This window comes from Tigriopus californicus, chromosome 3 (assembly GCF_007210705.1).
Source record: "Tigriopus californicus strain San Diego chromosome 3, Tcal_SD_v2.1, whole genome shotgun sequence".
Taxonomy (NCBI): domain Eukaryota; kingdom Metazoa; phylum Arthropoda; class Copepoda; order Harpacticoida; family Harpacticidae; genus Tigriopus; species Tigriopus californicus.
Window position 1 is genome coordinate 767,709 of NC_081442.1, and position 15,796 is coordinate 783,504.

General features: G+C 41.4%; 1 protein-coding gene across 6 annotated transcripts; it reads left to right on the forward strand.

The window, feature by feature from the left end:
* The first annotated feature begins 661 nt into the window (after nt 1-661).
* Nucleotides 662-14,761, forward strand: LOC131878641 (protein kinase C and casein kinase II substrate protein 3-like). Of its 6 annotated transcripts, none has more exons than XM_059224710.1 (12): nt 664-880; nt 8,000-8,403; nt 8,817-8,965; nt 9,038-9,226; nt 9,305-9,367; nt 9,825-10,051; nt 10,456-10,576; nt 10,741-10,854; nt 11,648-11,811; nt 12,177-12,296; nt 13,622-13,779; nt 13,954-14,761. In XM_059224710.1, exons 2-12 carry the CDS (start codon nt 8,187-8,189, stop codon nt 14,061-14,063), a joined length of 1,632 nt encoding a protein of 543 aa, XP_059080693.1. In that variant the 5' UTR covers nt 664-880; nt 8,000-8,186; the 3' UTR covers nt 14,064-14,761. The 6 variants fall into 6 exon arrangements, with proteins under 6 accessions (XP_059080697.1, XP_059080693.1, XP_059080696.1 ...); XM_059224712.1 differs by lacking the exon at nt 664-880 and adding an exon at nt 5,567-5,903; XM_059224711.1 differs by lacking the exon at nt 664-880 and adding an exon at nt 7,687-7,822.
* Nucleotides 14,762-15,796: the final 1,035 nt, after the last annotated feature.

A 15,796-nucleotide genomic window follows, 5' to 3' on the forward strand; every position in this document is an offset into this window, starting at 1 on the left:
ATGAACTGGTGGGTGTTCTTTACGTACTAAAGCAAATCCCCGTTCTCGGGGCAATTTCCGATCGCAATTTCCGAACTGTTGCACGCTTATTTCGGAACCCTGGAAAGCCCTTGAACAAACGGTCAATCACTGGTAAACCTAGAGCCCAAAGAAAAGGCAAGATCTGAAGCCCAAAGTGACTATTCCCTACGCTCTAATTCAGCATTCACTTTTAATTTGTATAAGTACAGTGGTATGAGGGGCAAGTTTACTCATAAATATTACCTATGCAAGTTACCTTAGATGTTCAAGTGATTAATATTTATCATTGCAAGTATTAAATCACTTCATTACTGTAAGAACTAATCATATGTTGTGGTGATGCGCTACTTTTATAGAGCTTCAAATCCGTCACATTGTCTCCTGAAACGGGCAACAGACGGCAGGTTTCGAGGTTCCTTCCCAAAAACGATAAACTGCCTAACCCAAGTTCAGCGATTTCTGCGTCAGTGCTGCTATTGCAAACTCATCTATGCCAAGTTTAGCACACCAAGGTCGAAAAACTCATGCCTGATTGGCTATAACATCCAAGCACGATTTCAAAGTCATGGAGTGATCCTAGCCAATCTCAAACCTTGTGCCATCCTATTTGAAATGGGCCGAACTGGCCGAATTCAATAAAAAGCCTATGGCAACACTGAGCCTTGTGTGTTCTTCAATGGACTTGCACAAGTTGGCTGGTGCTGTGAGCTTCTTGGACAGTGGTCTTGATGTGGTCTTAATCCATTGGCCTTTAACACGGTGTCAAAGTGAGCTCTTTGCCTAAACCAACACGCCCATTGGCCATATTGTATGTGTTATTCTATGGCCGAACTCCTACTTTCACCCCTTCTGTTCCCAGGTATGAAAACGGCCTGTTCAAGGAATGGGTGTGTTTGTGTTGGTACTATTATAATATTGTATCGCGATCTGATTAACAAGTATGGGCCGGAAGAACTAGGATTTTTATCTCGAAGTGCTCTTTATGAGAGGGGATCGATAAGATCGGATCTAGTTTTTGATGAAGACCTTGAGATTTGAGGCATGACTTTTCTTGACATAGACCCAACTGTCATCAGAGAGTCAAATTAATGGCCTTGATTTTTGTGATGATGAGGATGGAAACGGAAAGGATTGCATCAAAAAAGGGGTTCGCCATCTAGAAAAGAGACTCAACCATTTGCATAGAAAACTTGAACAATACATTCCTTGGAAGTGGTAATCAAGATAATGATGCAGAGTCGATACTGATTTTTATAAGCTAATCAGAGATAAATGAATGATATTCTTATCGCGTTCAGATTTATCAAATGAAAAAAAATCAACAATTCTGCAATTATGTAGGGTTCATGATGTAAGAGTGGATGGATGCGTCGTGGAGCAAGTTAGACCTTGATAGCGGAAGAATCTGTGCGTAAAAAAGGCTTATAATGTATTGCCAATTATCCCTTAATTGAGTGAAATCATCCGGGGGTTTTTAATTGAATTTTTATTAGAAAATAAAAGTTTCATTCAAAACCAAATGATTTGGTTTGTGAATTTTGTTAATGACTTTGTTCAGAGAAATGATCCAATCCGTGTATCCAATATGCGGCAATCGGTTCATTATCAGCTACCTACCCCAAATTAATTTCTTTACCATTATTTCATGCTGATGATGGTCCAGTTTAAGTCGTTTATAATATAACCAGTCAATCGTATGACGTCTTGAAGTAACCCCCTAAACAAGCATGAAACGCGTTAATGTTAATTCTAAACTGGTCTGTGATTATACCCGAACTCAGATCACATTCTGACCAACAATTTTTGTGGTATTCCAGGTGCTTCCACAAACGTCAGACTGCAGCCATTCATTTTGTTAAAGCTACTTGAACACCATTCATGAGCTGTTTCTCAATCTCTTCGAGTAACTCTTGAGTACATAAATGACGAAATACAATGCTGCTCGTCCCCAAAATACAAGCACAATATACAAGTGCAAGACAAAACTCTTGAACATGATATAGGTTGTTCCTGGACAAGAAAACCAATCAAGAAAGGAACCTGAAATGTACGATACAAACAGTATTTGACGTACTGGGACCCAAAGAGAACACGGATCCGAATTGCAATGCCCAAATTTTGCTTTAAGAATTTCCGTTTTAAATCATCATGGTTGTGCTATTTGCGTTGTTGGGAGAATAACACAAGTTTGCTACAAGTGTTATTGGTTTTAGTTTTTGATTACCACTCTGAGCACAAATCCATTGTGTGTGCTAGAAAATTGGTTATCAGACAACGAATATGTTGGGTAACAAATAATCATTTAATGGGAAAACATTAGAAATATGTTTGTAGAGGAGGTAAAATTTCAAGATCTTTTATTGGTTGCTTGATGCAGTGCGGCCTAAAAGGAAAAGGAAAGCTTCCTTTTCCATTGACATTTTACCAACGTTCATCTAGATTACCTTCTGAGAGTTTAATTCACGAAATAAGATGATGGTTAGAACCTAAAACTTTTTATTTTGTTCAGATACTTATACTGTACAGCATCCGCCGTAGTCCAAATTTCGCAGGAAGTGTACATCGTCGACATAGTGTGACAATGAACTGAAAGTTATATATGCTCTATATTTACCAATCTTTGCCTCCATCAATTGACGGATCGATGAAAAATAGCTAAGAAATGCAGTACAACAGAAATCAAGGCCAATTCATCTTGACTCGTGTCGATTGCAACCTTTATTTGTTGCAAGATGTCAGATTTTTATACTTCAGCTTCTTACTCAAGGTCATTTACAAATAGCATTAACATAGAATCACAAGTCAGGGCCAAGAGTGATCTGATCTCCCAACACTTTTTTGGCTTCTTTCTCGCTTTCTCTCTCTCTCTTTGTCTCTCTCTCTCTCTCTCTCTCTCTCAATATATTCGCGAAGGCCAAAGTTTTTGAACCTGCGCTCTTCTGATAACCTGGAGATTGAGCTCGTCTCAGCATTTTCAAAGCCATATCTTGGGAGTCAAGTGAGAAAGAGAAATGAGAAACATGATTTATGGCCTTTGACACGACAAGTGATTAAGGAATTGGTTCTTGACAATTGCCATGAACTTGGGAGCCTTGGCCTTTTTTTCCCTACGCACGAGGTCAATATCGCCTTGCTTTGCGTGACTTCTAGACTGGTTTGGGCCTGGCCATTATTTTATCCAAATACCTCATTTTGGTCACATTGTGCCGTGATTTTTTTAACATCGCAAAGTGAGGGAGGTTTTAAAGAAAAAAACCTTGCGTTATGAGACAATATGTTTCCGGTTTTTTGGAGCTGGTCATTGATGTCTTATTTACCTACCCTTGATTACACTTTCCACGAAAATCTCACTCAAATCCCGAAGTTTACGTGGGAATTCTGGAGGGATTATTCCAATTGGAGGGCCTATTTTGTGTGTTGCATGCTCGTTCATGGTATGATTAATCTTTCCAGAAAGTGTAGCGCAATAATAGATTGCTCGAATTTTCTGAAGTACGGAGAAAGCACAAGTTATTTACCATCTGGGCCTTTTTTACCTCTTCAAATGAATAATATGCCTCGATATTTTTTGGGGGGTCAGAATTGATGGTGTCTCGGTTAGATTTCTTGTTACTTTGCGAGTTAAAACCTTCATCAGTAACAACACCTTAAATGTGTCTTTATTACCTTTCATTTAGTGCCAAGCATTTCTTAAATTGATTTTTTCACCGTTTTCCTTGCCAGTTATTTGAAATTTAATTTCATAACAACTGAAAGCAAGAACTGCTTCTCTTTGGCAAGGGTTCAATTGAAAGGAAAAGGTGATTCAGAAGATGGTGTGGTTCACTTCGAGTGATGTGAAAGACAGATGAATCGTAGACCAGCACCTTTTATCTTCAGGCAAGTTTGAGTTAAAAGGCACTAAGAATTAGCGATGAAGGTACGTGGGCGAACAAATTTGGGTATCTTCCAAGGTCAGAGCTCGAAAAGTTCTATCTCAAGGAAGAAGTCAAGTGAATAAGAACAAAGACTTCAAAATGCCACTCCTTCTCACTGTTGGAAATTGTTGGCTCATCAGGATTTATCAATCCATTCGAATCAAACCAATCAATTCACTCTCTTTGTGGTGAGAACCTTTTGACGGAGGTAAAACGTGCTAATATTAATTTCCTTGGGTGCAAAGGTTCAAGCTTGATTTTTATTTGGCTTGACTCTCGTTGACCCTTCACACACGCAGACGTCATTATCTTCGCCGAACCATATTCAACCCCCAAAGTTGGCTTAGTTCTCAGGCATACATGCTCCATTACCTCAAATTATCCTTGTCAACTTGCAACCTTCCGGTTATCGGGCACATCTCGAGTACTTGTGATAGCGTGACCTTTCTTTGAATAGAAGAAGCCAGCCTTGCGGGTTTAAACACAAGCAATCTTGTGAGACAATACTGACGGAGATGAAGGGAGCGGAGGAAATGACAAGGTTACGCGTCTGATTGGTTTTGGAAATGAAGACATCATTGGTGTGGCATTTTCTCGAGGCTCGAGAGCACTTTTGAGCATTTCGGCCCTCGCTATGTTCATTTTATTCAGATTTAGGTTTCTACATTGAGATGTGCTGAGCCCGGACAATTGATGCGTGCAGATTTTTGCTCCATCAGAGTTAGTCTCTTTTTCGGCCACGAACTGTAGGGACGGGATGAGATTGGCGAATTGAAAGATTGCTTTGCCGTATCATCGGTTCGAAACAGGAAGTCGATCAAAGACGGAAGATATTCGTCAAAACGACGATACAATCCGACTGAGCGCCATTTTGTGGTGGCCAATTCGAACAACCCGTAAGTTTTTTGTTCTAATTCGGCGATGAGAATACGTACGCCTCCCTATCTATCTATCTACGATATATTTGTTCTGAATCCATATAATATTATGAGGCTATTCGTGTTAACAAGTAGCTCTGACGTACACTTATATTGTTTGATAAAGGTCTTCAGTCGGTTGTGTTGCCGTTTATTGCCTGGCCCATATACTGACACCAGATTAAAACGTGTCTCCCACTCAAATAGGACAGACACACCATTGGCAACGATGGCCATCAACGAGTAGCGGTGAGGCCAAAATGCCCTTTAGCCCCATTCTATCTATAACCACTTGGTTGTCGGTGTTGGTTGTGTATGTCCATGGCGTTGCCCTCTCTAGAATCCCGTTGACTTGTCTGGAGGTTGCGTGAGGATCGATTTACCTTCCAATGGAAGCCATGGAAATTCAGTAGGCCCTGGCCCTGGTACTTACTATGGTGGTGGTACTCGAACATGTGGACAATACACATACTGTACATTCACCGGATGGACTGTAGGACAGAGCTGGTACTTGAGCGGAGGATTGTGGATGAAGTATTGTAGTGGTGAGTGAGTGAGCGAGTGAGTTAGTTCGGGTGTTTGAGACGGGCCAGTTCTGCATGTAGTATGTACGAAGGTCTTCAGTTCGTTTTCTCATGCCATTCATGAGGGATCGATCAACAGTCCGGCACCAAAGCAACCCCCTTGATCAAACGAACGGGCTAAGAATCTTGAAATGGGTGAAGTGAGGACCGAGAGAGATATATGCGTGAACAGCCTCCTTTGAACCCAAGGTGACGTTTAAAAGGCATTAACCTAAATCTTGTGAAAAGTGAATGAGCGTGTGAGTGTGTGTGTGTGTGTGTAGCCAAGAAGAGGTCCCTCTTGCACTTGCATGATGATTATTCAGTGCTGGCCTGATCGTGATTGAAATTAATGAGTCCCCCTGGAATCTTTCACGTCATTTCGAAGTCATTCCGAGTTCTGCGTCTTGGAAAAGTGCATGAGTGTACAGCGAATTGGGGAATCGAATCATCAGCCCCCGTTTCTTTGACCACGGAGACCAAAAGTAAGATTTGTACTCAATCGCAACATCATTGTAATCACCGTCATCATCAACCTCCCAATTGCCTCTCACTTTCCCCTCGCTTTTCCCCCCTACCATAAACAGATAGTTTATGCGTCTTTTGGATGAAAACCAAGTGCAATTTCGACGAATGTCTTCCAAAGCTGCCAACTGACCTAATTTGCGATGGCAAACTTTAGTTAATCCAACGGCAAACACTTTTAAAGATTTCCCAATGTAGATGAAGGAATTCAAGGAAAACAGCTCTGGTGCATTGTTAAGCGCCATTCATTCCATCATTTTTTGTTAGACTTCATATTCTGAGTGTCTGTTGAGCAAAGTGGAATGAATGTCCTCTCATAGATCGGAGTCTGCAGAACGTAAACAAAGCAGGATTTCATAACGCAAGTTGATAAAGTTTTGGGAAGGACGTCGTACTCTAAGCTCGAGAGCTGATAGCAATCGGCTCCATTTCCTGCCCACCAAAACCAAAGACATGTGTGATCAAGAGTGGTTTCTAATTAGTTACCCTCTTCACCCGCAAGCCTTCAACTAAGACAAATTTTGAAACTTGAGCAAAAATAGCCGAGGAGAATGGGATTCAATTTTTGGACGAGAAATAAAAGGAATCAGGTGGAAAAAGCATGGAAAAAGTCCTGTCATTTCAATGAGCCTTGCTAAGGCTCAACAATTAGTTATGAGATGGTGATTGACCCTGGAAGAAAACGCCACTAGTTTTTGTAGCTCTATGCTGAGAGAAGATTGTGAAACGTGATTTGCTTTGAGCCTTCATAACCACACATGGTTTTAAGTCGATTCCACCTGGTTGAAAAATATGTTCTTGAACCTCAATTTGACAAGAATATATTACGCGGAAAGAAGCAATGAAGTAGGGATAATGGTCGGAGGAGTAGTATTAGTACAGGAAGATAAAATTCTTTGCAACGACTCGTTTAGCCAGATTCCGAGATCTTGCGTCAAGTAGCATTAGGAATTTGTTATGAGATTTCTCAACAAGCAAATGATACCCGATTGTTTATCCCGTTTATCCTGTGTTGCTACTAGTTTTTATTTGCTCAAGTTGGCATAGTTTCTTTGAACTAAATAGATCATATATCTGTGGATACGTATGTGTATCTTCTCTTTAGTGTCCACTAGCAAGTGACTAACCACGCTATTTCTTTTTCCGTCGGTTGAAAGCATTGATGTCAGTCAATTGTACCCTGAGATGATTGGAAAATACTTGCTTGGTCAGCTTGCCATTGTGGGAATGTCCAATAAAAAGTGGTCCCCTCACAATCTTTGCAAAGATCCATGCTTGGCTTTCGTTGACGTACAAAACCAAACATTGAAGTGGCATGTCGTCCGATCGGTTTTAACCCCTGTTTTTTTTGAGGGGTTGCATACGGAAGGTCGCTTTCAGAATTTAGCTGTGCTCGTCTGGAGGAAGTGGCCAGGAAATTACATCCCTCTTTCCGAGCCAGAATTGTTCTATAGGTTCACAAAAATCAAAGGAGAAGGGCAAAACATGAAACAGATGTTTTTCTAGAATTTCAAGGTTTCGACGAGCGATTCTTGATGACGAAGATCACGAGTGACGTCGCCGAGCTTCTTGGACTTCTTGCGTCGAGTTCAATCAGCTAAACTCGAAAGATTGAAGGCAGCACAATAAAACGAATTCTTCAAATTCTATTCCAATTCATAGGGTTATTATACATAAAGATCTTTGAGGAATGCGATAAGCATAAACTGATTACTGATGATAACAAGAGGCCACTCACTACCGCTGGAGTATTTATGATGTAGCTTATCAAATGAATCGAATTCTGCCTCCTAGTAGCGGGCTCTTATTTATCCAAGGCCTTTGGGAGTGATAAGTCATAATTTAGACACTCGAGTGCGTTCAATTCGCCAAGAAAAAGGTCAGTTGATTTGTCTTAAAAGAAGAGACGAATATTTGAATTTCGCAGCAGTGTGGTCCGAGTTGCACTCTTGCATCTTTGAGACCAAAATCGATCGTTTAAGCTGCATGAACTTTATCAATTATTCATTAACACCGCCTGACTGCCTGAATTGAAAGTTCCACATCCGTGTTCCAGATCTCTCTTGAGGAGTTGGTGCCAACGCGAGAGGAGATACAACAATTGCAGCTGCTGAATTTCCACATGATCCTTAGTTGTTGGCTCATGTAGCCTCTCAAGTGCTTCTTCAATAGTGACTCAGTCCCGGACCGACGAAAGCAGATCCCAATCCTAGTGATCCCGAACCCACCTCTCATTCAGTGTCATGACCATGTCTCATCATAGTGAAGATGTGTTCATGGCCGGCTCAGACTCGTTCTGGGAGCCCGGGAATTTCAAACGGACCACCAAACGGGTCGAAGATGGACACAAGTTGTGCACGGACCTGATGACCCTGATCGCTGAGCGAGCCGAGATCGAAAAAATGTATGCCAAATCACTCAAGCAGTGGGCAGCGAAGTGGCAGAATACGATAGAGAAAGGTGAGCCAAGAAATGAACAGTGCAAACAAGCTAGATGAGAGACAGATTTACATCAATGGGGAAGTCCTGGAGACTGAGCCAATTTTGATATCACGTGATTGAGCGTTGAAAGTAAGACAATTACGGATAATTGGCCAAGAATTCGCACACTTCTTTTCCAAAAAGAGCATCATTATCAGAAAGGAAGCTTTTGAATCAAAATGGGAATGGGTCGCCATGAATTATGCAGGCGAGGTTACTTTCCGTCAATGATGACCTTTCAACGGTTGAGAATCGTACTAGAATTTCGCCATCCCACTGAGACAATATTTACTTTTGTTATTAGACCAAAAGTTGCTTAGTCCCTAACCTTGAGAGGGGTCAGTCAGAATCTCGATTTGCTTCGTTCAATATTTAAAATGCCTTTTCCATAGGGCCTGAATATGGTACAATGGAGGCAGCTTGGAAGGCTGTTCTAGTTGAGGCCGATAGACGCGTGACCGTTCATAATAAGGTCAAAGAGGATCTCAACCTAGGGGTCAATAACAAGTTGAAGCAATGGCAAAAAGACAATTATCACAAGGTAAGCTCTCGGAAACTCCCAAGGGAAGGAACAAAGGCTGTTATTTGAGGCCCCTTTTTTCTCTTTCCACAGTCCGTGTTACAATTCAAAGAGAAAAAAGAGATGGAAGATGCTTTCAAGAAAGCACAAAAGCCATGGGCCAAGTACTTGGGTAAGGTCAACAAGGCCAAGGCCGATTATCACAACGCTTGCAAGTCGGAAAAGAGCGCTTTAAACCAGGAACGAAATGCCACCGGAGATTCTGCGTTGTCTCAAGACCAGGTAAACCCAAGATCCACTCCATTTCTATGAAGTTCCTGTTGGCGGTTGGTTATTGTAAAGGTTCCCTCCTTTGAACAGAAATGGACCTTCTTCTTCCAAACCTTTGATCCATCCTTCTTTGTTTTGTCTATTGATCAACAGGTACCCCTAAAACGATATCTGATAATGAAAAAAATAGACCATACGAAAGCAACCCGTGTGACACTTTGGCAACGAAAACTAGATTATTCTCGTTCTATTGATATTGTCGTGTCATTCTCGAGCACTTCCATGTTAGTTTACGACTCGATTCAAGTGTTTCAGTGTGGACTTGATTTCGCCTTATCATTGACTGCTAAGGGCGAGAAATCATTGCATGATGATGATGATGATCTTGGCGCACTTGTCATTATCAGGCACAACCCTAAAACCGGCTTGTGATTTTCACGCACAACCCACAATATGCCCGACCTGAATGTTACCACCCATAGAGATACGGAATTTATGGCCCACCTCTCTCTCTCTATCTCTCGTCAGTGCCAAATCTCTTTGCCGCCCGTTTGCTTCCTTGACGTTTGTACAGGGTTCAAGCTCCTAATCTTAACAACATGTCTTATAGATGCGCAAACTACAAGATCGCGTCCAGAAAACGAAGGACCAAGTCCAAAAGTCCCGAGAAAACTACGAAATGGCCATCAACGACATCAACGCCTATAACGCCAAGTATATGGAGGACATGACGGAGGTGTTCGAAAAGTGTCAGCGAATGGAAGCTCAGCGACTTCAGTGTTTCAAGGACATCTTGTTCGATGTGCAAAAGTGCTTGAACATCACGGAAAATCCAGAGTAAGCACACGAATGATCTGCACTGAACTTGGGATAAGGATAAGATTTCGAGGTTCGCAAGCGAAAGTATTCTCTAATATTTGGCTTGTTGCTTGAGACCATGGAGGGATCAAGAGATTCTTTCCGAACAAGATGATCCTGACATTTTGCCACTCTAATCTGAAACCGTGATTCGACACCTTTCCTGTAGCCTAATAAGGTTGCAAATGTTGAAAAGTCGTCCACTTTCCTAAGACACCATCGAAGGTTGGGCTTCCTGTAAAGCTACAGTGCGCACACTATAATTAAGCATGAGCAGAGCCTTCCCTGCATTTTTTTAAAAATTTATGACAAGCATGTTAATTTGGAGTTTCAGAGTAGCTCCAAAAATATGTGAAGTGATGATTTTACGGCATTTGTTTCAGAATGCCCCAAATCTACGAGGAGTTTTACCATACTGTGAATAACGCGGATCACGAGCAAGATCTCCGGTGGTGGTCCAACACACATGGAGTGAACATGGCCATGAACTGGCCTCAATTCGAGGTAAGTGTCTCCTTTAATTTAGTGTCACAGCATGCCAAATAGATATCTCGCATAACCTTTGACAAAGGCTACTCCATCAGTGGCAAATTAGTTCAAAACCAAGCATGCTATTAATCCGTTTCGTTGGTTATCTCTTTATTTGCTGATTCTATTCAAATCCTCAGGAATACATGGAAGAATTCCGGGACATCGCCAAAGGCACCATTCACAAGAAAGGCGGAATTGCTGACGGTAGCATCACCCTAATCAACCAGCGACACGTCGGAGATGACCTACCTGTAAATCATTCTTTTATTTCCTAATTTTATCACCCTTTTTCTACTTGCATGCCAACCTTGAAAGGTTGAAGTTACCCATTGTGTTGCTTGGGTTTTTCACAACAAAAATAGCTTGTACCCTTGGACAATTTCAATTGTTTGCCTCATATCATCTTACCCGTTTTTGCCCACTGTAACCTCTTAAACAGTATCAATATTTGCTTAGCTCTGAAAAGACATTGACCTGCAATGATTATTTCTTACGTGAAGTAAGGGGAATGGCTAGATTCATTTACTTCTCCTTGATTTCTCTCCGGTTTCCAATTTTGCATGCAGCCCCCTGATTTTATCTTGAAAGGCCTGGCAAAACAAACGAGCTATTCCTCGGCCTCGGAGAGCTCCCATTCCATTTTGGGCTTTGGCCCCAAGTCAATTTCCTTAGGCAACATGAAAAGGGTTTGTCTTCAACCGATAGTTTGTTATCTATTGCCTAAACAAAAAAAGTCACGTTGATTGCGCTTGTCCTTAATTAATAGCACCAACCCTTAGAAAAATAGTTCTTAATCACCTATGAGTAGTTTTCCTGCCAAAGTTAGAGACCATGAATTCAATTCACATGGTCTCAAGCCTAAGCCATTACCGACGTCTCCATTGAAATTGAGCTGCAGTACAATGAGTCAATAAGTTAAATTGCCTTCTTTGGTCAATAAGCCTAGACAGCTTCCTAGATAACCTTGATCCGACTAGAGTGGTTTGCTCTTCTACCCTGGTAGGATTTCAAACGTGTAACGATGATCTTAAATTCAATTTTTAGGAGTATAACCCTGTGGCACCCAAGCAAAATGGGAGTTCCAATCACAAACCACCGAGTCGGAACAACGGGCATTCCATGGCGAAAGTGCCTTCTTCAACGGGGAGTATTCAACAACAGTCTGGACCTCCTTTGTCTAAAACAGCTAATAACGGGCAAGCACTGAGGTAAGAACAAATTGGGACCCGGTTTTAAGCTGTTTTTTTAAAAGTAATCACTAGCTGAAAGCAAGAAGACCACTTTTGACCTTGCTACTAGAAAACAAATGGTGAAGGTTTAACTTAATCATGAGTAGAGGGAATGCCAAACGAGGTCGAAAGAATTGAGGGTCTCTAGGTTGAAAGAGCAATTGTGAATTACATTTGCTCATTTTGTACTGCCTGAAAAAGTCAGTAAAACGTTTTCCAGAACCATCGATAAGATTGAGAAACTTCTTAACTCTTATCTTTTGCTCTAGAAACTTTTTTACTCGTCAGCTGACAATTCGATAGACACGTTAGACTGTTCTTGAAGGATAAACATTTTTCTACAGAAGACCCTCTGTCCTCCAAGAAAGAATCCCACCGGATGTTATTGAAAACTTAGGCCGTCTTGACCGTCTCGAAAGAACAAATGGAGACTGTATTTATGAGGAAATCCAAGAGCGTTACAGGCAAGCGCGATGGAGGGTTAACACTCAAATTTGGGCGAGATTTGTTTTTTTTCCTAACATATTGGAAAAATTATGGGGCAGACTTAACTAACTCAACTACAATAAACGGTCTTAAATAACCCTGATCGTTCGTGAAATGTAAAATGGGAGTAATGACATTCATTATAGATTTCAATAATCAAAAGGGCAACTATGCTTTCAAGCTTTCAACATAACCAAGTCGTCTTCCTTTTAGTTTGATCACATGAGTTGGCTCTTTTCCGTCTCTCTAACAGCTCAGAGCTAAACTAATGAGATGAGGGAGAAAGCCTACTCTGAACCTGAAAGAAATTACCTTGAGCTTTTAGGATAGCTCTTGTGTTTTTATTCGTACCTCAACCTAACTCATTCCTGAATGATGTGTAGCTTCAACCATCTGAACGGATCTCATCCATACCACCATTCATCTGGGTTCGGATCCATGAGTACTCTACAAGTTCAAGACTTGGAATTATCAGCCCCGCCCTCATATTCACCCACTTCACCACTACCAGCCTTGAAACCGGCAGGAGTGTTCGCCATCGACAGCCCAACTCTTATTGCGGCTCGACGAAAGATCATGGGCAAACGGTATGAGGACGGCCCCACTAGTCCTAGCACACCACCTTCGTTGACCAGTAGCGCCCTTGTGGAGGACCTCGATGTGCGCACCCCTCCCCTAGCCACACCCTGTCCGTCAGAGCGTGAACCTTTGCACCAAGAACCCACCCCCACTCCAGAGGTTCCGAATTCCCCGGTGTTGAAGCAAAGCCCCAAGAAAACGCAAGTGACCCAGGTCAAGCGAACTAAACGAATTTCGCTTGTGGCGCGAACCAACAATTTGCCGCGTAAAGAGTCAAACACCACGAAACCTCGAAAAGAGAACTTCGTTTCACAAAGGCGCCAAAAGCAATCGAATTTGTCGTTGCGGAAGACGTCGAAAGCGTTCCATTAGTGCGAGATTGATCAAAGCCTATATTGAGTGAATGAGAAAGAGGTAGATCAAAATCTGGCGACTTTGTTCAAGGCTGAAGCAAGTTACGAGTACTCCTCTCCGAACAGATTTAAACGCATCATGTTTTCGTTAATACGATATGTAGGCAGGCGATTTAATGGCGTGTTCGCAACTAGAGATAGATATGTTGTCCCTGACGCACTAACAACTTAATTGTCACTAATACGGATGAGCTTGCATATCACGGTGTTTCTCTTTGTCAAAGAGTTTCGATGTTTAACTAGTTCAGAGGCCCATTTTGCAAGAAGTGGTGTGTTTGCAAGGCTTTTATTTGAGCATCTAACTATTTCAGTAACGGAGGTGTGAGCAAGGATTCAAATCCGTTCGATGAAGACGAATGGGAAGATGAGCACGTGGAACCGTTGGTTGATAATGGTGAGCCTGGAGTCAAAGTCAGAGCCCTCTATGATTATGAAGCAGCTGAAGACGATGAATTGAACTTCAAAACAGGTAATTACAGTTCACTTAGTCCATTTGGTCGCGTGTCCAACTTTTTTCCAAAATCTTTGAGAGGATCATACTACTTGGTGTGGAGAAGTTATTAGTGCATCTGTCACTTGAGGTCGTTTGGTCCAGAAACTTTGCTGCTTTGGTTGTTCTTGACATTTGCGATTGCAATTTTAGGGGACATTTTCGAAAAGTTGGAGGAAGAGGACGAACAAGGTTGGTGCAAAGGTCGCAAGGATGGGAAAGTTGGCCTTTATCCGGCCAATTATATTGAAGTCGTAGACTAACTGATGGACCCAAAACCATGGAAGTCCACCTTTGAACTCCCCACAAGACATTCGAACGCTTCCATGCAAGAAGATCATCACAGCAGCCACAGCAACAATATTCATGAACGCTACAATAATCATCATGATCACCACCACAAATACAACCACATAGTGCTAGAATTTTCTAAAACGAAATCAAAAAGGCTCGTTCTAAGCGCCTTACGTAGACACTTCATTGGTTATGAGGCCAACGTTTTACAGGTCTCTTGGAGTATGATTCCGCGATCCGATGAAAAGTGCATTTACTTCGTTCCCTGCTTTTTGAAAACAGAAATAATGGGGAAATGTCGAGGAATCTGAAAAATTGGTTCTGCCAACCCCTCTCCAACTCTTCAAGAAATCAAAACGGCTCTTTTCCACTCATGCGATTCCATGCAAATAATTCTTCAGTAAAGTTGTAAAAGTGATATTTCATGTTCAATAGTACAGTTTGTCAACACCCCAAACCTTGAGTCGTTTCTTATCCACCTTGTTCTTACCCAATAACTATTCTTCTTCCTCTTCTTAGTCTGTCAGTCTGTCTGTCTGTCTGTGTCTTGTATTCGAAAAGAATTATTCGTTGCCCTTGATGACAAAGACAGTTTGCAATGCGAGACCTAAATGATGAGACGCTGTAGAATATCCATAATATATAATTGAAATAGCTTAACAATTTACTTGACAAGATCTTTATTCACCTTCTTTCACATTGAGAGTATGAGAGTTTTTTTTATATCACATGAACAAAGGAGTCACCTTCATATGAACATTTACCCAGATATGAAATGCTAGTTTAAATCCACTGTTCGACCTGCAATCAGTGAATTTCCAGTTGCCTATTTTGTGAATTGAGGTCTTGGGATAGAGACAGGTTGATGGGTCTTTTGAGAAAGAGCTTTTCTAGGAGGCACCAAATACCAATACGGATTAACTGACAGCAGAGGAAAACACTCCAAGTACGTCCAAGAAAGAGTTTGCTTGGCTTTCAATTTGTCTTGTTAAATCACGAATGCGCTCGCTTGGGAGAATAAGGGCATTTCATTCATTTTACCTTAGAAATGGCTACCAAAAGGACAAAGAGATAAACTGGATATCTTCAGTGTTTATGGGAATGCCAGCGAGAGCCACTTTTATCACTATATTTTTGTTGAAAAATACAGAACTTTCTTAATACTGGTACAAAGTTGATAAAGGTTTGAAAAATCAACTCGTGGAGAAAAATACATTATTTTCAACTCGATTATCAAAACTTTCCTGCTCTTTGAAGTTTCAAGCGCTTTTGACATAACAGTTCCATTGCAACTTTATCCCAGCTGTGGAAGATCAAAGGCATGGGAAAGGTTGGTAATTACGGATTCTTCAATTAGGAGTTGGGAGAACGGTTGTAGACCGAAAAACTCTTTTACAAGAAGTTTCACGACAAGCAACCGGGATCAATAGGAGCATTTATCCTTTGTCCTTGAGGTGGATTGCAGAACTTACCAAAGACCGGTCCCATTATATCCAACGAAACTGCAATCAACTTCAGGCTATCCATGTCACTTGCGCATTTGTTACCAGGAAAGTGAAAACCATGGGTGGTACACAAATAAGCTCATGTTTTGGTAACACCCAGAGTAGCACTTATTCAACATTAATTTGCCCAGAATGAATGTGTTGCAAAATATATCAAGTCTGTCTCGAAATTGTTTTGTTTGAGGGACATAACAGAA

What these genes read in the sequence shown, in the direction of transcription:
- LOC131878641 (XM_059224710.1), top strand. Translation starts at nt 8,187, where the DNA reads ATGACCATGTCTCATCATAGTGAAGATGTGTTCATGGCCGGCTCAGAC. An exon ending in GCAGAATACGATAGAGAAAG is followed by an intron (nt 8,404 to 8,816) that starts GTGAGCCAAGAA and finishes CCTTTTCCATAG; the next exon opens with GGCCTGAATATGGTACAATG. An exon ending in GAAATCCAAGAGCGTTACAG is followed by an intron (nt 12,297 to 13,621) that starts GCAAGCGCGATG and finishes TAACTATTTCAG; the next exon opens with TAACGGAGGTGTGAGCAAGG.